The 17,987-nt window shown below is 36.2% G+C and overlaps 1 protein-coding gene across 4 annotated transcripts in view; it reads right to left on the bottom strand.

Moving 5' to 3' along the window:
• NRG3 (neuregulin 3) overlaps positions 1-17,987 on the bottom strand; it is a 394,717-nt gene that overhangs the window by 284,522 nt on the left and 92,208 nt on the right. Inside the window, exon 1 of one of the 4 annotated variants that reach the window (XM_013105802.5) lies at positions 9,800-10,462. The exons of the other annotated variants lie outside the window; for them this stretch is intronic. Within the exon in view, the coding sequence (XP_012961256.2) occupies positions 9,800-9,914 (115 nt within the window). The 5' untranslated portion in view covers positions 9,915-10,462. Of the gene's footprint in view, positions 1-9,799; positions 10,463-17,987 lie in introns of those variants that run through there. 4 annotated transcript variants of the gene reach the window in all.

Below are 17,987 nucleotides of genomic sequence, written 5' to 3' on the forward strand. Positions count from 1 at the left end.
GGCTGGGAAGATGATGAAAACGCCTCTTAGGCATTCATTTTGCCATGCCTGCCAGTAACTTGTCCTTCTCCACAGCCTCCAGATAAATACAGGCCTGAAGATTTTGTAAATATGATTATTTTTTTTTGGTATTTCACAAGCATTTTTATTCCTCAAAAATATTCTCATTATTTTTACATGTTACTCATTTGTACTGGCATATATTCTGCCTATTTTGATTAAATCTCCATGAGGATACTCTTCTGTGGTTGTAAATCACCTGATTAAGCAGAAGAAAAAAAATAACATTCCAGCCAAAATTTATTAACTCCATCTGAGCTTTAAAAGACAGAAAGGGTTGCAAGATCCTTCCTTGTTTGCATTGTCTGCCTGATTTCCCTGTAACTTGCTACATCTGCAAAGTTTCCTACCCATGTCTTGGATGGGCTTTGCCGCTATTCAGAGGGCTTTGAACGTGTTAAGATGCTCTGGACACCTGAGCAATATTATGTTTGCCCACAAAAAGGGCACTCCACTTGTCAGCAGCAGAGACAGATCTCAGGGTCATTGCATTTTAACAGCACAAATCAGAATCACAACCTCCCATCAAATAAAAAACCACCCCACAGTGCCATGATATAACTTTTGGTTCTGTAACACCCTCAGACTTCAAAGATGGAAAAAACTCAGAACAGCATCCAGCTTTATCTTTTAAGAGAGATCAGTTCAAAGAGTTCAGTTTCATTACCTACCGAGCAGAAAAGCTTTATGCAATCTAAGATGGCGTATTCTAATAGGAAAAACTGCCAGACAGAATGATGAACATTAAAGTAAATGAGGAGTGGGAATGAAGAGGCATTAAAGTAACTTTGCTCATAAATGCAGAACACAAATTATGATGAGGTTGATCACATTGGGGAATTGAAAGATTTTAAACAAGATAATGGTAGTAACATTTAGTAAAGAAAATAAATATAGAAAAAATGCTGGCGACGTTAATAGGATGCAACAAGGAAAAATTTTGATGCTGACAGAAAAGGTCTCAGAACACAACAATTAAGAGCTGTTGTGCTGCACTCCTCTGCAGTTAAAGCTATTAGTACCACTACTGGTTGTATTAGAACTACTCTTCCCAGCGTGATGCCATGTTGCATTAATTCCTCTAACGGCATATAATCCAAGACAAAGTCTTGAACCCACACCAGACAAGGGGAAACATGCTTTAAGAGCTGAATGGAATTTGTCTCATTATTCTAGGCATATGGGAGATCTGGTAGATTTGCTAGCTTCCCTCTGTACTGGATCACATGAAAATATATCAAATATCTCACACCTTCGGTGCACATTACAAATATACATAGAATTACAAATGCTTCATGCAACCACTAGAAAGACTAATGTCTTGTCTATAAGAAGTAGATTTGAAAATAAGTGACCAATTGTCTCAAATATTCTGAGGTTATAATTTAACTAATGCTTTCAATAACACAGCTCTTACAAAAGAAAACCATGTGTATGGAGATACCAATATTAGTAATTACCAATATTAGAAATTTTACATTGGCATTTTTACAGCTAGATTCATTCAACAATGTAGACACAAGAGTACTTGGTGATTGATACTTGATCTCTGGACATCATTATTTGAAAGAACAATTATACCTGCCTATGTGGAAGAGGAAAAAAAAAAACATACAAGAAGGATAAAAAAAGGAGTGAAACTGCAAGCAAAGTACTTCATATTTCTTAAATTTAGCATAGCACAAATTCCGAAGTACTAGAGACATGAAAATGAATTCATTCATTTTTCCTTAATTGCAGTGTGCAACCTATAAATTGGTGACTTACTGCACTGCTTGCATCAGCCCCCTCTAATGATACCAAAGAACACATTTCACTCATCTCACATATGCTTCCTAAGTAATCACTTAAACGGAAATACCTTGCTTATACTAACAATCAGAATACCTTGTTATTCATGGATGCTATGCACTTGTAGCTAAGCAATTTAATGTAAAGGAGACAAAAATGTGAAATGATACAAAATGTTATCTGTTAGACTACATAGTATTCCACTAACCTTTCAGAAAAAAAGCAAAAATATTGAAAAGCTTCCCATTACGCTCAGCAATTCACGGTGCAAAGTGAATTCTCATTTATATAGTTCCTTAAAAATATTATTATTGCAGTTATTTTGTTCATGTATCTACCACATTTCTACTAAGTTCAGAAAGAAATAGATATGCCATGCTTCCTACTGTAAAATGCAAAAAGTATTAGTTTATCTGATTGTGATCTATGTGAAAATAAGTCAATGCTAACGGGGCCTAAAGGCTACCATCTATTTTCTGCTTTACTACAGAAATCCTTAGGAAGATAGCAGGTTCCATAAATGACTTAGCTATCCTGCATTTCTCATGCAGTGTTGTTATAGTATGGTTTCTCACATTCCTTCGGAGTTTAAGAATCTGCTCATTACTGACAATGCTTTGCATACACGTCACAAGCAGGAAATTGTGCAAGATGAGAAATGCAGACAGTAAACAGCAAACCTCTCTTCCTTTTGGCCCCTATCTCATTCTCTAAAGCCAGTAATGCACTATTTACTCATTCTGCTTCTGCACTGATTTCTATGTTCTCATAGAAAAAAGGAAAGAAAAGAAACATAACAATAAGACTTACAAAGAAATGGATACATTTAGCTGAAGGTGCACATAGTTCTTTGAAAGCACAGATCAAAGCTGCGAACAAATTTGTAGAAGCACTTCTCATTATTTTTGAAACATCCAACCACTCTTTAAAGCAACCCGAGGATTTCAAAAGAGCTAGGAAGAGATATCAATGGATCCAATTTCTCAATTTCTGTGGTTTTGCAGATAAGTTCCTCCTCTGCCCCCCTCCCCCCAAGTCAGCTGTTGTACTACAGTATTCAACAAGCACCTTGCTCTCCAATTTTCAATTTTATGTACATACATCGAGAATTGGTAATAACCAAAAAAAAATTCTGCTGTTCAGACAGCAGCAGAAATGAGCATCTGAAAACTCTAAATGCAGGCCAGTACTTCCATAATATATATTCACATAGCCTATACAGATGGATTCCCATTAGGTGAGGCTACAGAAGAGAATGACACTGATGTGTAGAGAGACGTTTAACAGTCAGAGATCAAACTCCAATTAAGATGTCCTTGTAGTACAGATTGTACACACTTCAAGAGATTCAACATTTTATCATCACCCTAAAACAGTGGAAAATATGACAGCATATCTTGGGTTCTTGCGATTATAAGAATTGCAGACAGGCCATTTTCTCTTTTTTCTTGATTGGAAATTGCTAAAACATTGCATTGTTAAACACAATGTTCTTAATAAACATGATACTTCTACATAGGTTAAAAATACTCTGAGAGAAAAGAACACGGAACAGTCATCTAGGTAGAATTCTTCTGCCCAAGAAGTTCCATCCAGTGGACCAATTAATTTCTTCAAACAAGGCAGCTGGTTGTAACTCCATAAAGCAGTGCCAAGCAGCTAACATGAAGATCAAAGCATTTTAAAGCTTGCCTTGAGAAGATTACAGTGTTAGAATTAAAGTGATACAGGCAAAGGCTGATGAAAGATGAATCAACATTTTCTTTTGTAACTGAGCATTTTGGACATTAAAGTATTCGGGCAATTTTACATTGGAGGTTATGTCAGAACTGCAGCCTCAGTCCTTCCTCTGCTTAGTTCAGATGCTACTTAAAGCAAATGTATATAGTATTATCCAATAATAAAACTGTAGCAGAACTTGATAGTTGTTCTTTGCACTATTACACCACTGTCTCCAGATTTGAGTTGAACCAAATTCTCTCTCCTATTCAAACACAAAAGAGATGGCATATTATAACACACTGGTCCAGTTTTGCACCCCTTCAACCAATAAAAGAAGGACTGGATAACATACTAGAGTAGGTTTGTCACATCTATGAAAAGAAAAATCCTTATCCTGACCTCAGCCAACTGGCCAGTTCAGTTATAATGTAGGGAACACCGCATATGCTGGTGCATTTCTAAGGTGAGCATATAAGTTAGAAAAAGAAAGTAGACAAGACACTAGAAAACAGCCAGAGAGCACAGACTTCAATCTTACAGTGAAATGGGCAACTGAAGGTTTCCAGTAAGATGGCCAGCTAAGCAGAGAGGGTAAGAGTTTTCTGCCATTACACATGTAAAGCTCTGAAAGACAGGTAACAGATGCCCAGAGAACATGAAATTGCCCATGACCTTCCAAAACAAGAAGCTCATCATCTTCCTGCTCATCTCCTCTGCCAGGCTCAGGATGCACACATCCTTACATAAGCTCATTTATAAATGAAAAAATTTTTGACCTCCTTCTTTTTCTGTGTTTGACTGAAAATGCTTATGTGCTCAGTAATAAACATCGCTGAAATGAAACCCTATATAGAAAGTAACAATATTCTCGCTTCATAAAACATGATTTCAAAACTATGCTAGGAGAGCCTGTAAATGCTTGAAGACTGCCTATTCTAACCAACTAAAGACAGTACAATTCACACATAATTGTCTAGTTCATTATCAAATCTTGTAAATATTTTATTACACTGCTTTACAGAAAATGCTCTTTGAATTTGCCACTACTGCACATTCTACACGCCGACTATTATGCTCGAGAGGTGAGTGCCATCATCCACAGCTGAGAACACAGTATCAGAAGCAATAAAACAAGAGCAAGTAACTGCAGAGAATTTATACTGGATGATTTCTTTGCATAGCAGCATAAGAATTCAAGTATGTCTTGTTCAAGCTTTGGTGTTCGAGTTCATGCCTTTAGTAAAAACATCTCCCCCCTCCCCCCCCTTTCACTCACCACCAGGAAGTATAAAAAAGGGCCAACAAAAATAGCTTGGATTCAGCTACAATGGAAGTCAGCTACTTAAATCATATATTTAGATAGGCAAAAAACTAATGTAGTGCAGCTCTTCTATCCCACACAGTAAATAATGCTCTTAGCTTACTTGGTCCTGAAGTGTCTGATGAAAAGGAGACCAAGCCTGCCAGAAGTTAGGTATTGCCCAGATATACTTAATGTTTTTGCATTTGGTTCCAGTCTACTTCTCTTTATTACAGTGCCACATGGTTTATGCAAGATTATTCTACCCATGCTTCATTTGCAACCTTCCTTCATTATTTTGCCTTCTCCCTCACTCTCTTCCTATCAGTTAAAAAGCTATTAGAAATATATGGCTAAAAATAAACTGTGATGCAGTATATTGGAAAAAGATGGGATTCAGTTTTGATTAGGAACACTTGACCATAAAGCTATGCTTCTCTTAAACAGCAGTAGCAGCTAGAAAAGGCAAGTTTTCAGGTTTCATTTGTTTTTACTGACAATTTTCTTGTACTGCTTACATATAAAGTATTTTAATTTTTACATACATGTTTTAAATAAATAACTGCTCTTTAAAAATGAATATTTGTGGAAAAAGATTAAAGCTAATAATTAGTTGTGATCATTTAAATGAGGACCAAGCTATGTAACTGAAGTCAATAATTTAAGTTCCATATTAGTCCTACTAAACTCAGCATTTTAGGTAAGAAATAAGATGCAGCAGTGTAAAAAACAAACAAACAAAAAAAAACAAAACACTATATTACTTAAAAGAAATATACACACACAAGTTTCAATCCAATTATTACTACTGACAAGATGAAGAACCTACAAGCAGAAACGTTATGATACCTCATCAGTTATTACTGGTGAAAAAATGTATGTATATATTTAACTCTTAGTAAAAGTGGGTACTGTCACAAGACCTGAGATGTTTACTGAGACACGTATGAATATATTAAATAAAATTTCCCACTTGTCTTAACATTTAGTCCCTAGAATACACTGGTTACTTTCATGAGCCAGTATCCAATGTGATCTCTTGGGCTGGATGTATCAGTTGGAATAATACTCTGGAAAAAAAACCGTCACTAGCAGAACTATATGAGCAGTGTGACTGTTATTTGAAAGCCTACTCAAGAACTGTGTTTTCATGAGTAGAAAGGAAGAACTCTCAGTTCTACTCAAATCTAGTGAAATCCCAAAGCACACATTCTGTGCATTGCTTATTTGCGTGACTTAAGGCTGCATTTGGCTTGCATTTAGACTCAAGTGTTTTTGTGACTGAACTGTGACAATATTTTTAATATCTCTCTTTTCTACTACACAGAAACCATGTTTATAGCAGATATTTAAGCTTACTTTACTATTAGTACAACTGATGGTTCAGCTGTTACATGTACACAATCACTTACCATCACCCAGCTGGTGGTAAAGACTCAGAAAAAGTCCTCTCGCCTTATAATCTTTCAATTGCTTATTCTAAATAGGCACAATGGTAACTAATGGAACAGGCTGTGTATAATATAGTCAGCGTAATTACTACCAAAACCATTGTAAAACCATTACTACCAAGACCACTGTAAAATGAGTTGCAGAATAGAGGTATAGTTGAAACAGAAACAAGTTGTTAAAAAAGTTCTTGCAAAATGAAATGGGAAATTTCTAGATGATCTATTGCTTAAGTTGCCATGTCCACCTGGATATCCTAAGCAGCTATATTCTATATTTATAGGTGAGGAATAAAAGCCCATGTAGTTCAAGTTGCACAGGAAATTCAAATATTCACAAAATTTGTTGTTTTCCGAGGCCAGATCCTCACAGCTTTTAATAGCTTTATTAATTTTAAGTTAATAAATTTAATATTTTTTTAAAAATAGGAGATGCTCTGTTGAAGAACTGACTTCAGCCCTATCACTTTTGCCTATACTAATCCTCTGTTGTGGAAACACAGCCTCAACATTCTTCATTTGGTATTACAGCAACTATATGATAACTATTATAGTTGTTATAGCAACAGATATGAGAGAATGGCAAACAAACAAATAAAATAAAACAAACGCACTACCACTCTGGAAAGTTTAAGTTGAAAAGAATACTGAAATCCTGGGTCATGGAAGCCAATACCTAAAACTAAGATTTGATCATTGCTATCTAGGAAAGATGTCGAGAACTGGAGATATTAACTGTCAAAGGTTTTGATGGGGACATAATTCAATTATATGATTACAAAATGTGAACATTTAGAGACTACTGAATTAGTAAATCTAGTGGTACCTTGTCTTCCTTCCTTGTGCATTTATGAAGTTTAGAAACATTTATGGCAAGAACAGCTGAATGCTAGTTAAGGACACAGACAGGATGTATGTGAACTTCAGCAGCATGAGTCAAGTTCCAAACTATTTTGATAAATAAATAAATAAAAAGCCTTACTCGCTATATTTATATGGTATTGGCAACTTACTGGCAACTCCTATTAAAAAACAACAAAAAAAAAAAAAAAAAAAAACACAAAAAACTTGTTTTCAGTTAGACATTGCTACATTAGGCATTGTAGTTTGGTTAACAGAGACATAGGTTGGGTGACTGTTCTCACCTGCTCACCTGTATCAGTTCACCCAGTCTCACCTAAGCAGTTCACTTATTCTCCATTACCAGGGTATATCATACCAAAATCACTCTAACACCAACTGCCTCTTAGGCACAGGCCCAGAAAATGTTACTCGTTTCATGTAGACAGTATCTCAGATTTCCATCTATATCAGTGTTGACTTGCAATTTACATACAACTTGTTCTCAAAACATCTCTAGAACTGAGTTAAATGGTATCCATTTTCAGCAAACACTCAGGGCAGCATCTAGTCAACTACTAGTTCCTCATGCTGTCCAAACACTGCATGCCTCCTACGGGATGTGCCCAATAGCATAGATACTCCATTACTTTGATTAAATCTCTCCATCATAAACAAGAAGTAAAATTAACAGGTACTTGTTAGCACTGAATCATGTCTCTTTATTGCAGTGTTTCTCTTTATTGCAATATAGTTTTAATTAGAGTTTACAAGACAGGCCTATGAGATCTAGTGAAGTATGGGGCACAGAAGATAGGTTCTTAAGGCATTCGTTTCTGCCTATTTAATAATTATGGTGATATACTGAACACTATGCAGGATATTAGATACATTCATTAGGATATTATCTTTACTCTCCAGGAGGGCATTCATTTTTTCATATTACTTAACAAATATGCAGTAATGTTAACCAATTTTAAATATTTATAAAAACATGGAAAACTAATCTGTTTTCATTTTATAAGCTTCCATTGCTAAAAAAAAAAAAAAAAAAAAAAAAAACAAACTCCAAACTTAGATAAAACCCATTATTTTTGTTGTATTATCTCTGTCCTTGCTTGAAAGACAAAATCTTTGCTATAAATTTACACACCTACAGCTAGCAAACAAATTACCTTCTTGCTCAAATAAGGAAAAAAAAACAAACAAACAAAACAAAACACAAAATCTGCATATGATATGTAAACTTTGAATGGCTTGAAAGGGATACATAAATAACAGTAGGTCTCCGCAGAGCAAACAGTAAAAATAGAGCTTGTAGTACATCTTCTTGTAGTACTCCATAATTTATTCCCACATAATTTGATATAGCCAACCTCAAATGAAAAAAAAGTAGAGAAGAAATTACAATTCAGAAATGCATTTCTGACACAACTCAGAAATGTATTTCTTGTCCATAAAAGCTAATGCAGCTGCATAACTTTCACTGGTAACACATAGAGTCAGGCTCTGTGCAGTAGATTTCTTCATGGCATTAGATGCTGTGATGGAGAGAACTGTGGTAATATTTTAATAAATGTTAAGAAATAAAGAGACTGAAACATTCTCCTAGCAGTTTAGCAAATTTTACACATATTGATACCTACTAGTTTCTACATTTTATAAACATCATTATTTACCTATCATCAGAATCTGTGATCTTGTGAGTTGCACTCAGCTGATGTTATACAAGTTACAATAAACTCTTTACAACACTGCTCATATGACTTAGTAGGTCCTGAATTTTCCTGACTTGCTATTGAAGTAGCTTTTCAGTAGTTGCACGGCATACCTTCAGTCATGTATGGCAGTGCATCAAGTTGTCTGCTACAGGCAAATAACACTAGAGCAATGGGACTAGAAATAAGGCAGAACACCACCACCAGTTTGCTGTCTTCGTTATACCTAAAGCATCACTAGTAAAGCCAGATTTCTCTACTCAGACACAGCATGCAAATAGCCACTGTAAATTTTCTCCTCACTGCTACTGCCAGGGACTATAATTTGCTTCTGGGACAATCCACATGCTTTAAATGGCAGTGGATTAGGTGAATTGTGCAGATGCCTGTGTTTTCCTGCTATCACCTCTCTGGTACTGTAGCCCCCTCCAGGCACAGGACCATATTCACATTTACCACATTACATATGAGGAATCAACACCTACTGCTATTACTAAAGCAATTCATCCAGACCTCACTTGAGCATAAAAGACCTGCAAGGAAGGAAGGCTGAAGGATAAATAAAGCGTGATAAAACATAGCCTGTGGGTCACTGGATGAGCACAGCTGTAACAAGGGAATAAATGACAATACCAAAACACAAAATAGCATTCACTTACAATAGGATCCACAGGCTGCTCTTCTTTCATGCTCAGATTGCAATGTAAGCCTCTGCCAGGCTGCTGCATCAGCACTTCTGCCATTAGTAACCTCATCCCTATTTTTACACTGCTGAGTTCATGTCTCTCAGAGTGAAAGATGTCCCCAAACCCAAAGACCGTAATGCCTATTCAGAACCTCCCCCTAGGTCAAACCTCCAAATCATCAACCCCTTTATCATCTAAATCAGAATTTTTACCTCAGAAAAGCCAAAAGCCTACCTTCTTTCTTCAGCAGCTTCCCAGCAGAGGTCTCGACTGACCAGCTGGCCTGATGCAGCCCAGCCTCCTCCCAGCTCTTCTCAGTGGCACCAATGCCCCAGGCCCAGGGAACCATCCCCACCTGAGGCTGACAAGCAGCTTGGCCCTAGCTCAGAGAGGCAATGAAGGACACCAGTAACTTCACCAGGACTATTTTGGCCCCTGGATCCATGCTCAAATACCTAAAGAAATTAGTAGCATGCACGGATAGCAAGATCAGTAGTCTACTGAGGCCAAAAGTGCTGGCTAGCAAGGACAGGATAAAATGCTTTCATCATGAAAACATGTATTTTGGATAGGTGACTGATCCCTCGTGGTTACATGTTGCAGTTATAGTGCAAAGAAGGAAACATATCTGCATGATAATATTTTAGTAATATTAACTGAGATGAAACAAAGCCTTCTTTCACATAGGCCTGCTGTATCCTGATACACTGAGGCAGGCAGGAAAAGCCATCTGTGAACAGAAAAGGTCTTAGGTATGCTCAGACCTCTTTCACCAAAATATAAACCAAGGGTTTATATTAAAATGTTCATCTCACTAGATGTCCCAGGTAAGAAACCACAAAGTAACGCTGTGGTAAGTATCCCTGACTGCTACTGTTTTCAACAAATTTTAGATGTAGAAACAAGTCCCTGAAGAAAAGGCAAAAGTGCAAGGAACAAATACCCAAGCAACCTCAACTACTCTCTTTACTGATTAATCACACCTTTGAGCAATAACACACCTGCTGATGATTTAGTATGCAATTTTACAAGTGCCTAGAAAATCTTGGTCAAAGAAAACAACTTAAATATAAGCTTACTTTTTAAATCATACAGGTCCATGACATCCATGAAGTTGAGGATAAATTTCAAAGGGAATTTATGTAGCTATAGGCACTATTTTTTTTGTTGTTTTTATTATTTATCCATTAACAAATTCCATCTATTCTTCATCTCTGTATTCATACCTGTACCCTTAAACGATATAGTTAAGATGTTCTTGTTCGTCAGAAACAAGTAGGATTAAAAGCTTTTTTACTATAGCACTTTTTTGAAATTTAAATATAATACTTGTCCAAATAAAATAGATAAAGCCCAAATCTCACTTAGATTTTTTGACATGCAGGAGATTGCCATTGTTCATTACAAAACCTGACTCTTCTTTGAGCAGGTTTTATTAATTAGTCATTGCTCTGATATCTGCTCTACTGGGGATGAAGTCAAAAACTGTTCCCACACCAGGCTCTAGAAATGAGCATAAAAATATGCCAGCCTACCAGTAACTTATTCCAAAGAAAAGAGGCATTGCATATAGCTGCAATGCTTCTTAACATACAGTTTTATATCATATTTACATGCACTAACATAATTTTTTAAGCAAAATTTTCAGATATGCTTTAGCTAAGTAGAAAAACATCACATCAAATGGTTGAAGGCAGGTATATATTCAAGCAGAGATTCCCTTGGTGCAGACAAAAGCCTGTCTTTTAAATACAAGCTTTGGTATAGGCAATCTTAATGAACTGAGACACAACAGAGTGACCACTGCAAAATGTGGACCATCCTGGAATACAAAACACTTTTCATCTAACTTCAGCTTTCAGAGACTCGAATTCAAGCCATGCCAGACAGAAATGAGGTTTAAAAAAAAAAAAAACAGAAACAAGTCTCTTCTTCAACATGCTCAGCTTATAAAAAAGGAGCATCAAAGAAGCACTTGCTGATGGCTTCCTGCAAATCTCCCACAAATCTGTAAAAATTACTCATAGTTTTAAGATAAAAAATGGCCTGATTTTTTTTCCACATTTTCAGAATATCAAAGATGCAAATGCAAAGTATTTTGTTGGTTTTGCACAAGGAAGTGACAAAGATAAAACTGTTCCTGAACCTTAACATTACTGCTCTGGACTGGCTAGTCTCAGAAATCATACTATCTTCAAATAGGTTTAGAATGACTTTTTTTTCCTCATTGCATATCAATTTATTTTAGAGCTTAGAATACCTGAGTACTTCAATGATATTACACCATTCAATCCATTAAAAAACAGGGTCAATTCATTTTTAAGTTCCAGTATACTTACATGTAACTCAGCTATAGATACTCTGTTGAATTTATATGTTAAGGCTGCAATATACTGCACATATTGCTAGTCATCCATAAAAGTTAAGGAAGGCTCAAAAATATGTTCAAAGACTTAGTGATGTATCATTTTTATATTACAAAATAAAAAGTATCATAGACTATTACAACTTGAAAAAAGTTTTAAATTGACTTGAAAGGGTAAGGCCATTTTTGGTATTTCAAAACAAAGGTGAACTCTAGCGTCTGCAAAGCTATGTGGAATTTTTGCACTTTTATGACCTATTTGTTTTATACTGTGTCATTGGTTTTCATTACATTTGCAGGAAACTTAATCAATAGTGAGTTTTTAAAATGCGTTTTTGGGTAAAAGCTTTTGACCTAAAATATTCTTCTTCTATCCAGAAATATTTTTATATTTGCATGATATTCTTCTTGTGTTCTGCTAAATTATGTTTAACCACCTGAGCTATCTTTTCAGATCTTAAAAATAAAGAGCATTCCTATGCTCACATTTCACCTAAATTTGCTATGAGAGAGTTGTATTTGTCTTTTGTATGCATGTTTCTATTCAATAACTTTAAATGAAAGATAACTACATATAAACAATGCATTAATTGAAAAGTCATTAACTACGTCTAATCATTTTCTTCTATCACCACCTGGCATGCAAAGCCACATTAATTATAAAGGGAACTAGAAATATTACTTTGAAATTATTGAAGGAAATGCAACACAGTTAATGACACTTCTCAAATAATAAATTCCACTTTTATCCTGCTTCTCAAATACTGCAAATACATTTCAAATACTAATGAATTATTTCTCTCAGCGCTTCTATGATGTCGAAAAGAGGGAAGAAATTAAAATAGTGAAAGATTACTTTATTTGTTTCAGATCATACCATCCACCATAGGACAAAGGAGGCTGGCGGTACGAGCAAAAACAGTTTAAAAATAAAGATATGAGGACTTTAAGATAATGACCTTGTAATGTTTCTGTTGTGCTCTGTAAACCTGGGAGTTTCTTACAAGAATATCTGCCACTGAGTTTGCTGGAGTAAGGAATTTCATTTTTAATTTTCTTCTTCATTGTCTATTTGCAATGATTAGTAAGATCCCAACCATTAAGGATTTTGGGGTCCATCAAGCTAGCTATGTGGTTTAAAGATGAGCAAACATTTCATTTGCTAAAAGTTCACAATACAGATTTGAGAAAGAAAAAGTGCACAACAGATAAAGGTAGTAACCAGTGGCAAACAGAATGTAGCACAATTTTTATCATAATTTCAGAATAATTTATGTACTCTGATTTACTTCAGTTGCACCAGAATTCCAGAAAATTAGACATTAGAAATGCACACTAACAGCTTGGCTGTAGCTGTAATTCAATCTTCTTAAATTTTATTAAGTTCAAATTGATGTTCATATTTTCAGACTTTAAATATACATACAAATACTGCAATGAATTTGTTCTTCATAGCTGCTCATTTTACCATTTTTTAGTGCAAGTTGAATAATTTTGGCACAGCAGTTTTCAACTGGGATGATTTCATTCAAAGTCATTAATGTTACTTATATGGCTGACCCACGTTTATCATGTACATTACAGTTAATGTTGCAAATAGTACAACTGAACATTACTAACATGATTGGTTACAAAATCTGTAGGACAATTAGTCTTTATATATTTTAAAGCCATTAACCATTCCTACATTGAAAGTAGATGGCACAATTTATAAACTAAATAGCTCTTTCATCCGTACTTCCCATGTTAGTCAGTAAATTAATGCTTTCAGAGTAATTTAATCTGGAAACACACAAAGTCCTGCTGAAAATACACTAATATATTAAATGGATGTTTTGTTCTCTGAGGAATCAAATTTTGAAATTGCTGTTTTGAGAAAGTTCAAGGAACCTTTTTTTTTTTTTTTTTTTTTTTGTCACTTCTGACAAAAAAAACAAACATAGTCATGCTGTTCAAAAACTGTTTCCCAGCATTTGGTGCTTACATGGACCTCCTGACAAAAAGGAGGGAAATGTCAGATAAACACTGAAATAACTGACACCATATTTTAGTGTTGCAATTCTAATTTTCTTGCACAATTTTTCAATATAAGAATGCAAAAAGACAACTCATTTAGAATTATCATGACATGCATGATGTTTTTCTTTATAAAAATACTAAATATTTAACAAAAAATAGTAGACATAAAATAAAACGCTTGCTTCATATTATTACTCTGCCTGAAATCTCTAAACACGTAAATGTATAACACACAAAAACAATTTCTGGAAACAGAAATATAACCCAGAAATAAAGTTGATGAATATAAGTATCTTTGTAATACTAACGATAGCTGGAAAGAATGAACTGAACCAGAGAGAAGCTAAGTACAGACACAATGATGTTTATGATGCCCTAAACATGTGGCCTCAGCAGTCCCAACAGGCAAAGATTCTGATTTCAGAGACACCACTCCACTCCCTGATCTGAAGGAAGGAGGAGTAAGAACCTATGCTCTTGCTATCTCTTCTCCCTAATTGTGATTCCATATACAGCACACTAACAATACTTGTGTAAGCCTAGTTGTACAGCTATTAAATATACCTGTCTGACAGCAAAAGCAGAAAGCTTATGCATACCTGTAACAGTGTTTTGGATCACAGAACTGTACTTTTTCTGCCTAAAGTCAATGGGTTCACATTCATCTGAGTCTGTAATGAACATATAAATTTGAAGTTCTTGCATTCAGCTCTCAAAAACAGAAGAATAGTTTAAACAATAATTTAGATTACAATAGTAGGACTAATTATAGAATGTATGACCATGAAGATGACTTGTCAAGAAAATATAGGTAAGCAGAAACATACAGAAGTGCTTTGCTTTAAATGTAACATTTGATAATGAGAGCTACAATTACTAATGAAAGGACTTCAAAGATAAAACACACACACATACAAAAAGAATTTAAATGTAAATTACTTCTTGAAAAAGACATAGCTCCATGCAATGTTTTTGCATGGACTCCTACCAATGACAGCATTACAAGGATAATAGTAGAACACAAACCATAAGCAGCAAAAAAAACACTTGCCACAACAGGAGTTGCCTTTTTTTTTTCCAAAAAAAATTTCCTTCCCTATTTTTATGCATGTTGATCAGTGAGCAGGCAGATAAAAGAAAAATGGCAAGTCAGAACTATAAGACTGAGATTTTCCTCTCTATTCCTTCTCTTTGTTTCTGTTATCTTCCCCAACCACAACATCTATGCCTCAAATTTGTTTTCTTACAGCCCGTGCTCTTCTTCAGGCCCATCTTTCTTCCCTCCATCTAGGTCTTTCTTTATCTACCCCAGAAATCCTTCCTGAAACTAAACAAGGGTGTTTGTCTTATAAATCACATGCTCTTTGCTGCTGATTTCGAAGTTTTAAATAAACCACAGAGGGAATCCTAGCAGAACTCACTAGAGCTTTCCTCTGGTTTGTAGGGGGAAGAACGGTCTAAAACAAATGCAAACAAATGAAGCCCTAGCCTTAAGAGTCTTTATTACAATGTTTCTTCTATTAACAGACCAAATCTAAAATAACTTTGATTAATGATTTTTCTTCTGCATAGATCACATTAAACTTTCCTTCAATCAAAGACACCTTTTGAAGTTTGTGGTGTGACAGTACAGTAAATCTATCTTTAAAGCTCACAGGGCTGGATCAAAATCAATACAGGCATAAAAGGTAAAGTGCTGATCCAGCACAGACTCAGCCTGCTCATTCAAATTCATTCTGAAATGGTCATGGAGTAATTTTATATCAACCACCTTTCTGCTGAATAAGATGTCTTGGTAACAGTTTTCTACAAGGAGACATCACTGAATGAATCTCACCACTGACCGAGGCAGCATCCCATTCCTCTTTTATAATCTGGCAGATAAATTATTTCATTTCCTCTTCTGACCTAGATTAACTCTGTACAACAGTGCACTATAAAATTACATGGAGTAGCCTGTCCCCATGTAGGACAGAAACACAAATGTTTTTTAGGCAAAAAATGCAGCAGCCCAGTTCTTGCAGGACCAGGAGTGCAAAGGAACTGAGATTGTGAGTTAGAAGCGGCGGCAGGAGCTTGAACTGCTGTCTCTGATTACTGGCAGTTCCCTTGTTAGGTCAACGCCTGTGACCAATAACTTCTCATTTCCCATCCCCCCAGGAGCTGAGCTGTTGCTAGTCCAAATCTTGGCACACCTTGATTCCTCCCTCCTGCTTCATAGTCCCCAAAAGACAAATGAGCCAAAAAATTCTTGTTCCTTGTATGAGTTCAAGAAATATTAACATAAAATTTGCATTTATGAAGACCTGAGAGGACACAAGGTTTACCTTGCCCGAGAAAGAAAAGGGAGATAGGAAAGAGTGAGAATCTGTACAAAAGCATCTGTGGACTCTGGTGCCCTGGGCCACTGGCCACTGCAATAGCAGTTTCTGCTGGGAATGAGTGAAAAAATCCTATAGAGCTTCCAGCATAGGAACAGGCTGCAGCCAAGGTCCTCAGCCAAAGCTGAAACACCTTCCACAGTGTACGAAACCCCTGCATGTGACAGGAGAAAACTGCTGGTTAAAAGAAATGACAGCCTGAGAAGCTGGCAGAAGTTACAGCTCGCATGCTGGATTCCACAAGCGGTTAATGGGAGTTATCTGGCCAAACGCCACAGGTATTTGAAGAGGATTGGGGACCTTTTGGGGAGCACAACTGTGCAAGGCCACCAGCACCTAGGTAACCATATCTGTCATAGTAACTCAGAAGGTAAGGGAGGGGTTGAGGGTAGGAAAGGGAAATAACTCAGAAGGGAGAGGTAGAAAGAAGATGGAAGGTAGCAGATTGTGTCACCGGGACTGTATGGGGGTCATCACTGCAGTATGCAGAGAGGTCAGCTGGTCCCACCACACTCCCACACTCCTGCCTGGCTTGTTTTCACAGCCATCAGGAACGTGGCAGGAAGGAAGGATTTCTGTGTGACATAGGAAGATGGACAGATGCAAATAAAGGGCATGGGAGCAATAAAAACCATGGGGGAACACCTAAAAACCTCATCCCTCCCCATCATCTTTTAACAAACCCCCGCAGGAGTTGGAGACTCCTCCCCAGGCAAAGGCAAAGTGTTCACCAGAATCTTGGCCTCGCATCTCATTTCTGTCCCCACAGCCCTGCAACCTCTGGAAAAAAACATCATTCTGAGAGTGGCAAGAGTACGTAGACTGAGAGTTGTAAGAAGGGGAAATTTTGCTTTTAATTTGTTTTCTACTGTCTCCATTTATAAACACTGAGAGACCAAGGCTTGGCAACATAATTCAGTTTCATCTAATATGTTTTTTTCCATCACCTGTCTCCAAATAAATACCACAAATAACCTGTAAGCAGTTTTACATATAATAAAAGCCTGTAATAGTGTTACAAAATAATAGTGGCATTCAGTAAACGCATCCAGAAAACAAAATATGATGCAGTTAGAATTAATATCCTAAATTCATGCACAATGAAAACACATTTTCCATCAAACCTACATAATGCAGCATGTTTTTTCTAGTACATCAAGGCAGAAGAGGAAGCTGGGATCCTTCACGAAAAAGAGGCCACAAGGCCATTATTGATTCTTTTCCTATCCACATGCTCGAATAAGGAATTAAAAATATTGACTTATCACTTTGTTCCTTGATTTTATTTATCTATTTATTTCTTACATAGTTGTTCAGATGCCTTTAAAATTTCTGCTGTCTTCTCCTCTGAATGACAGAGAACGAACTCCAAAGGAGGTTAGGTTAAAGCAGAGATATACCTGGAGAAGGGCTGGTAGGGATTTGGAACCAGTGAAATGTAACAGGCTCAGCAAATATTCAGGCTCAACCAGTGGGAAGGCCCAGTGTATAATTAGGGACCTCTAGTCTCTCTTTCTAGCTCAGTTATGAGAAAGAAAAACAAACAAAAATTAAGGACAACAACAAACTGCAACAATCTGTTATGCATTTTGCATTAACAAAGAGGTGGTTTTGTTCTCGGACAGGGAGCGGTCCCTTTAACCAATGTATAAGCAGA

Source organism: Anas platyrhynchos, chromosome 6, assembly GCF_047663525.1.
Source record: "Anas platyrhynchos isolate ZD024472 breed Pekin duck chromosome 6, IASCAAS_PekinDuck_T2T, whole genome shotgun sequence".
NCBI classification, from domain to species: domain Eukaryota; kingdom Metazoa; phylum Chordata; class Aves; order Anseriformes; family Anatidae; genus Anas; species Anas platyrhynchos.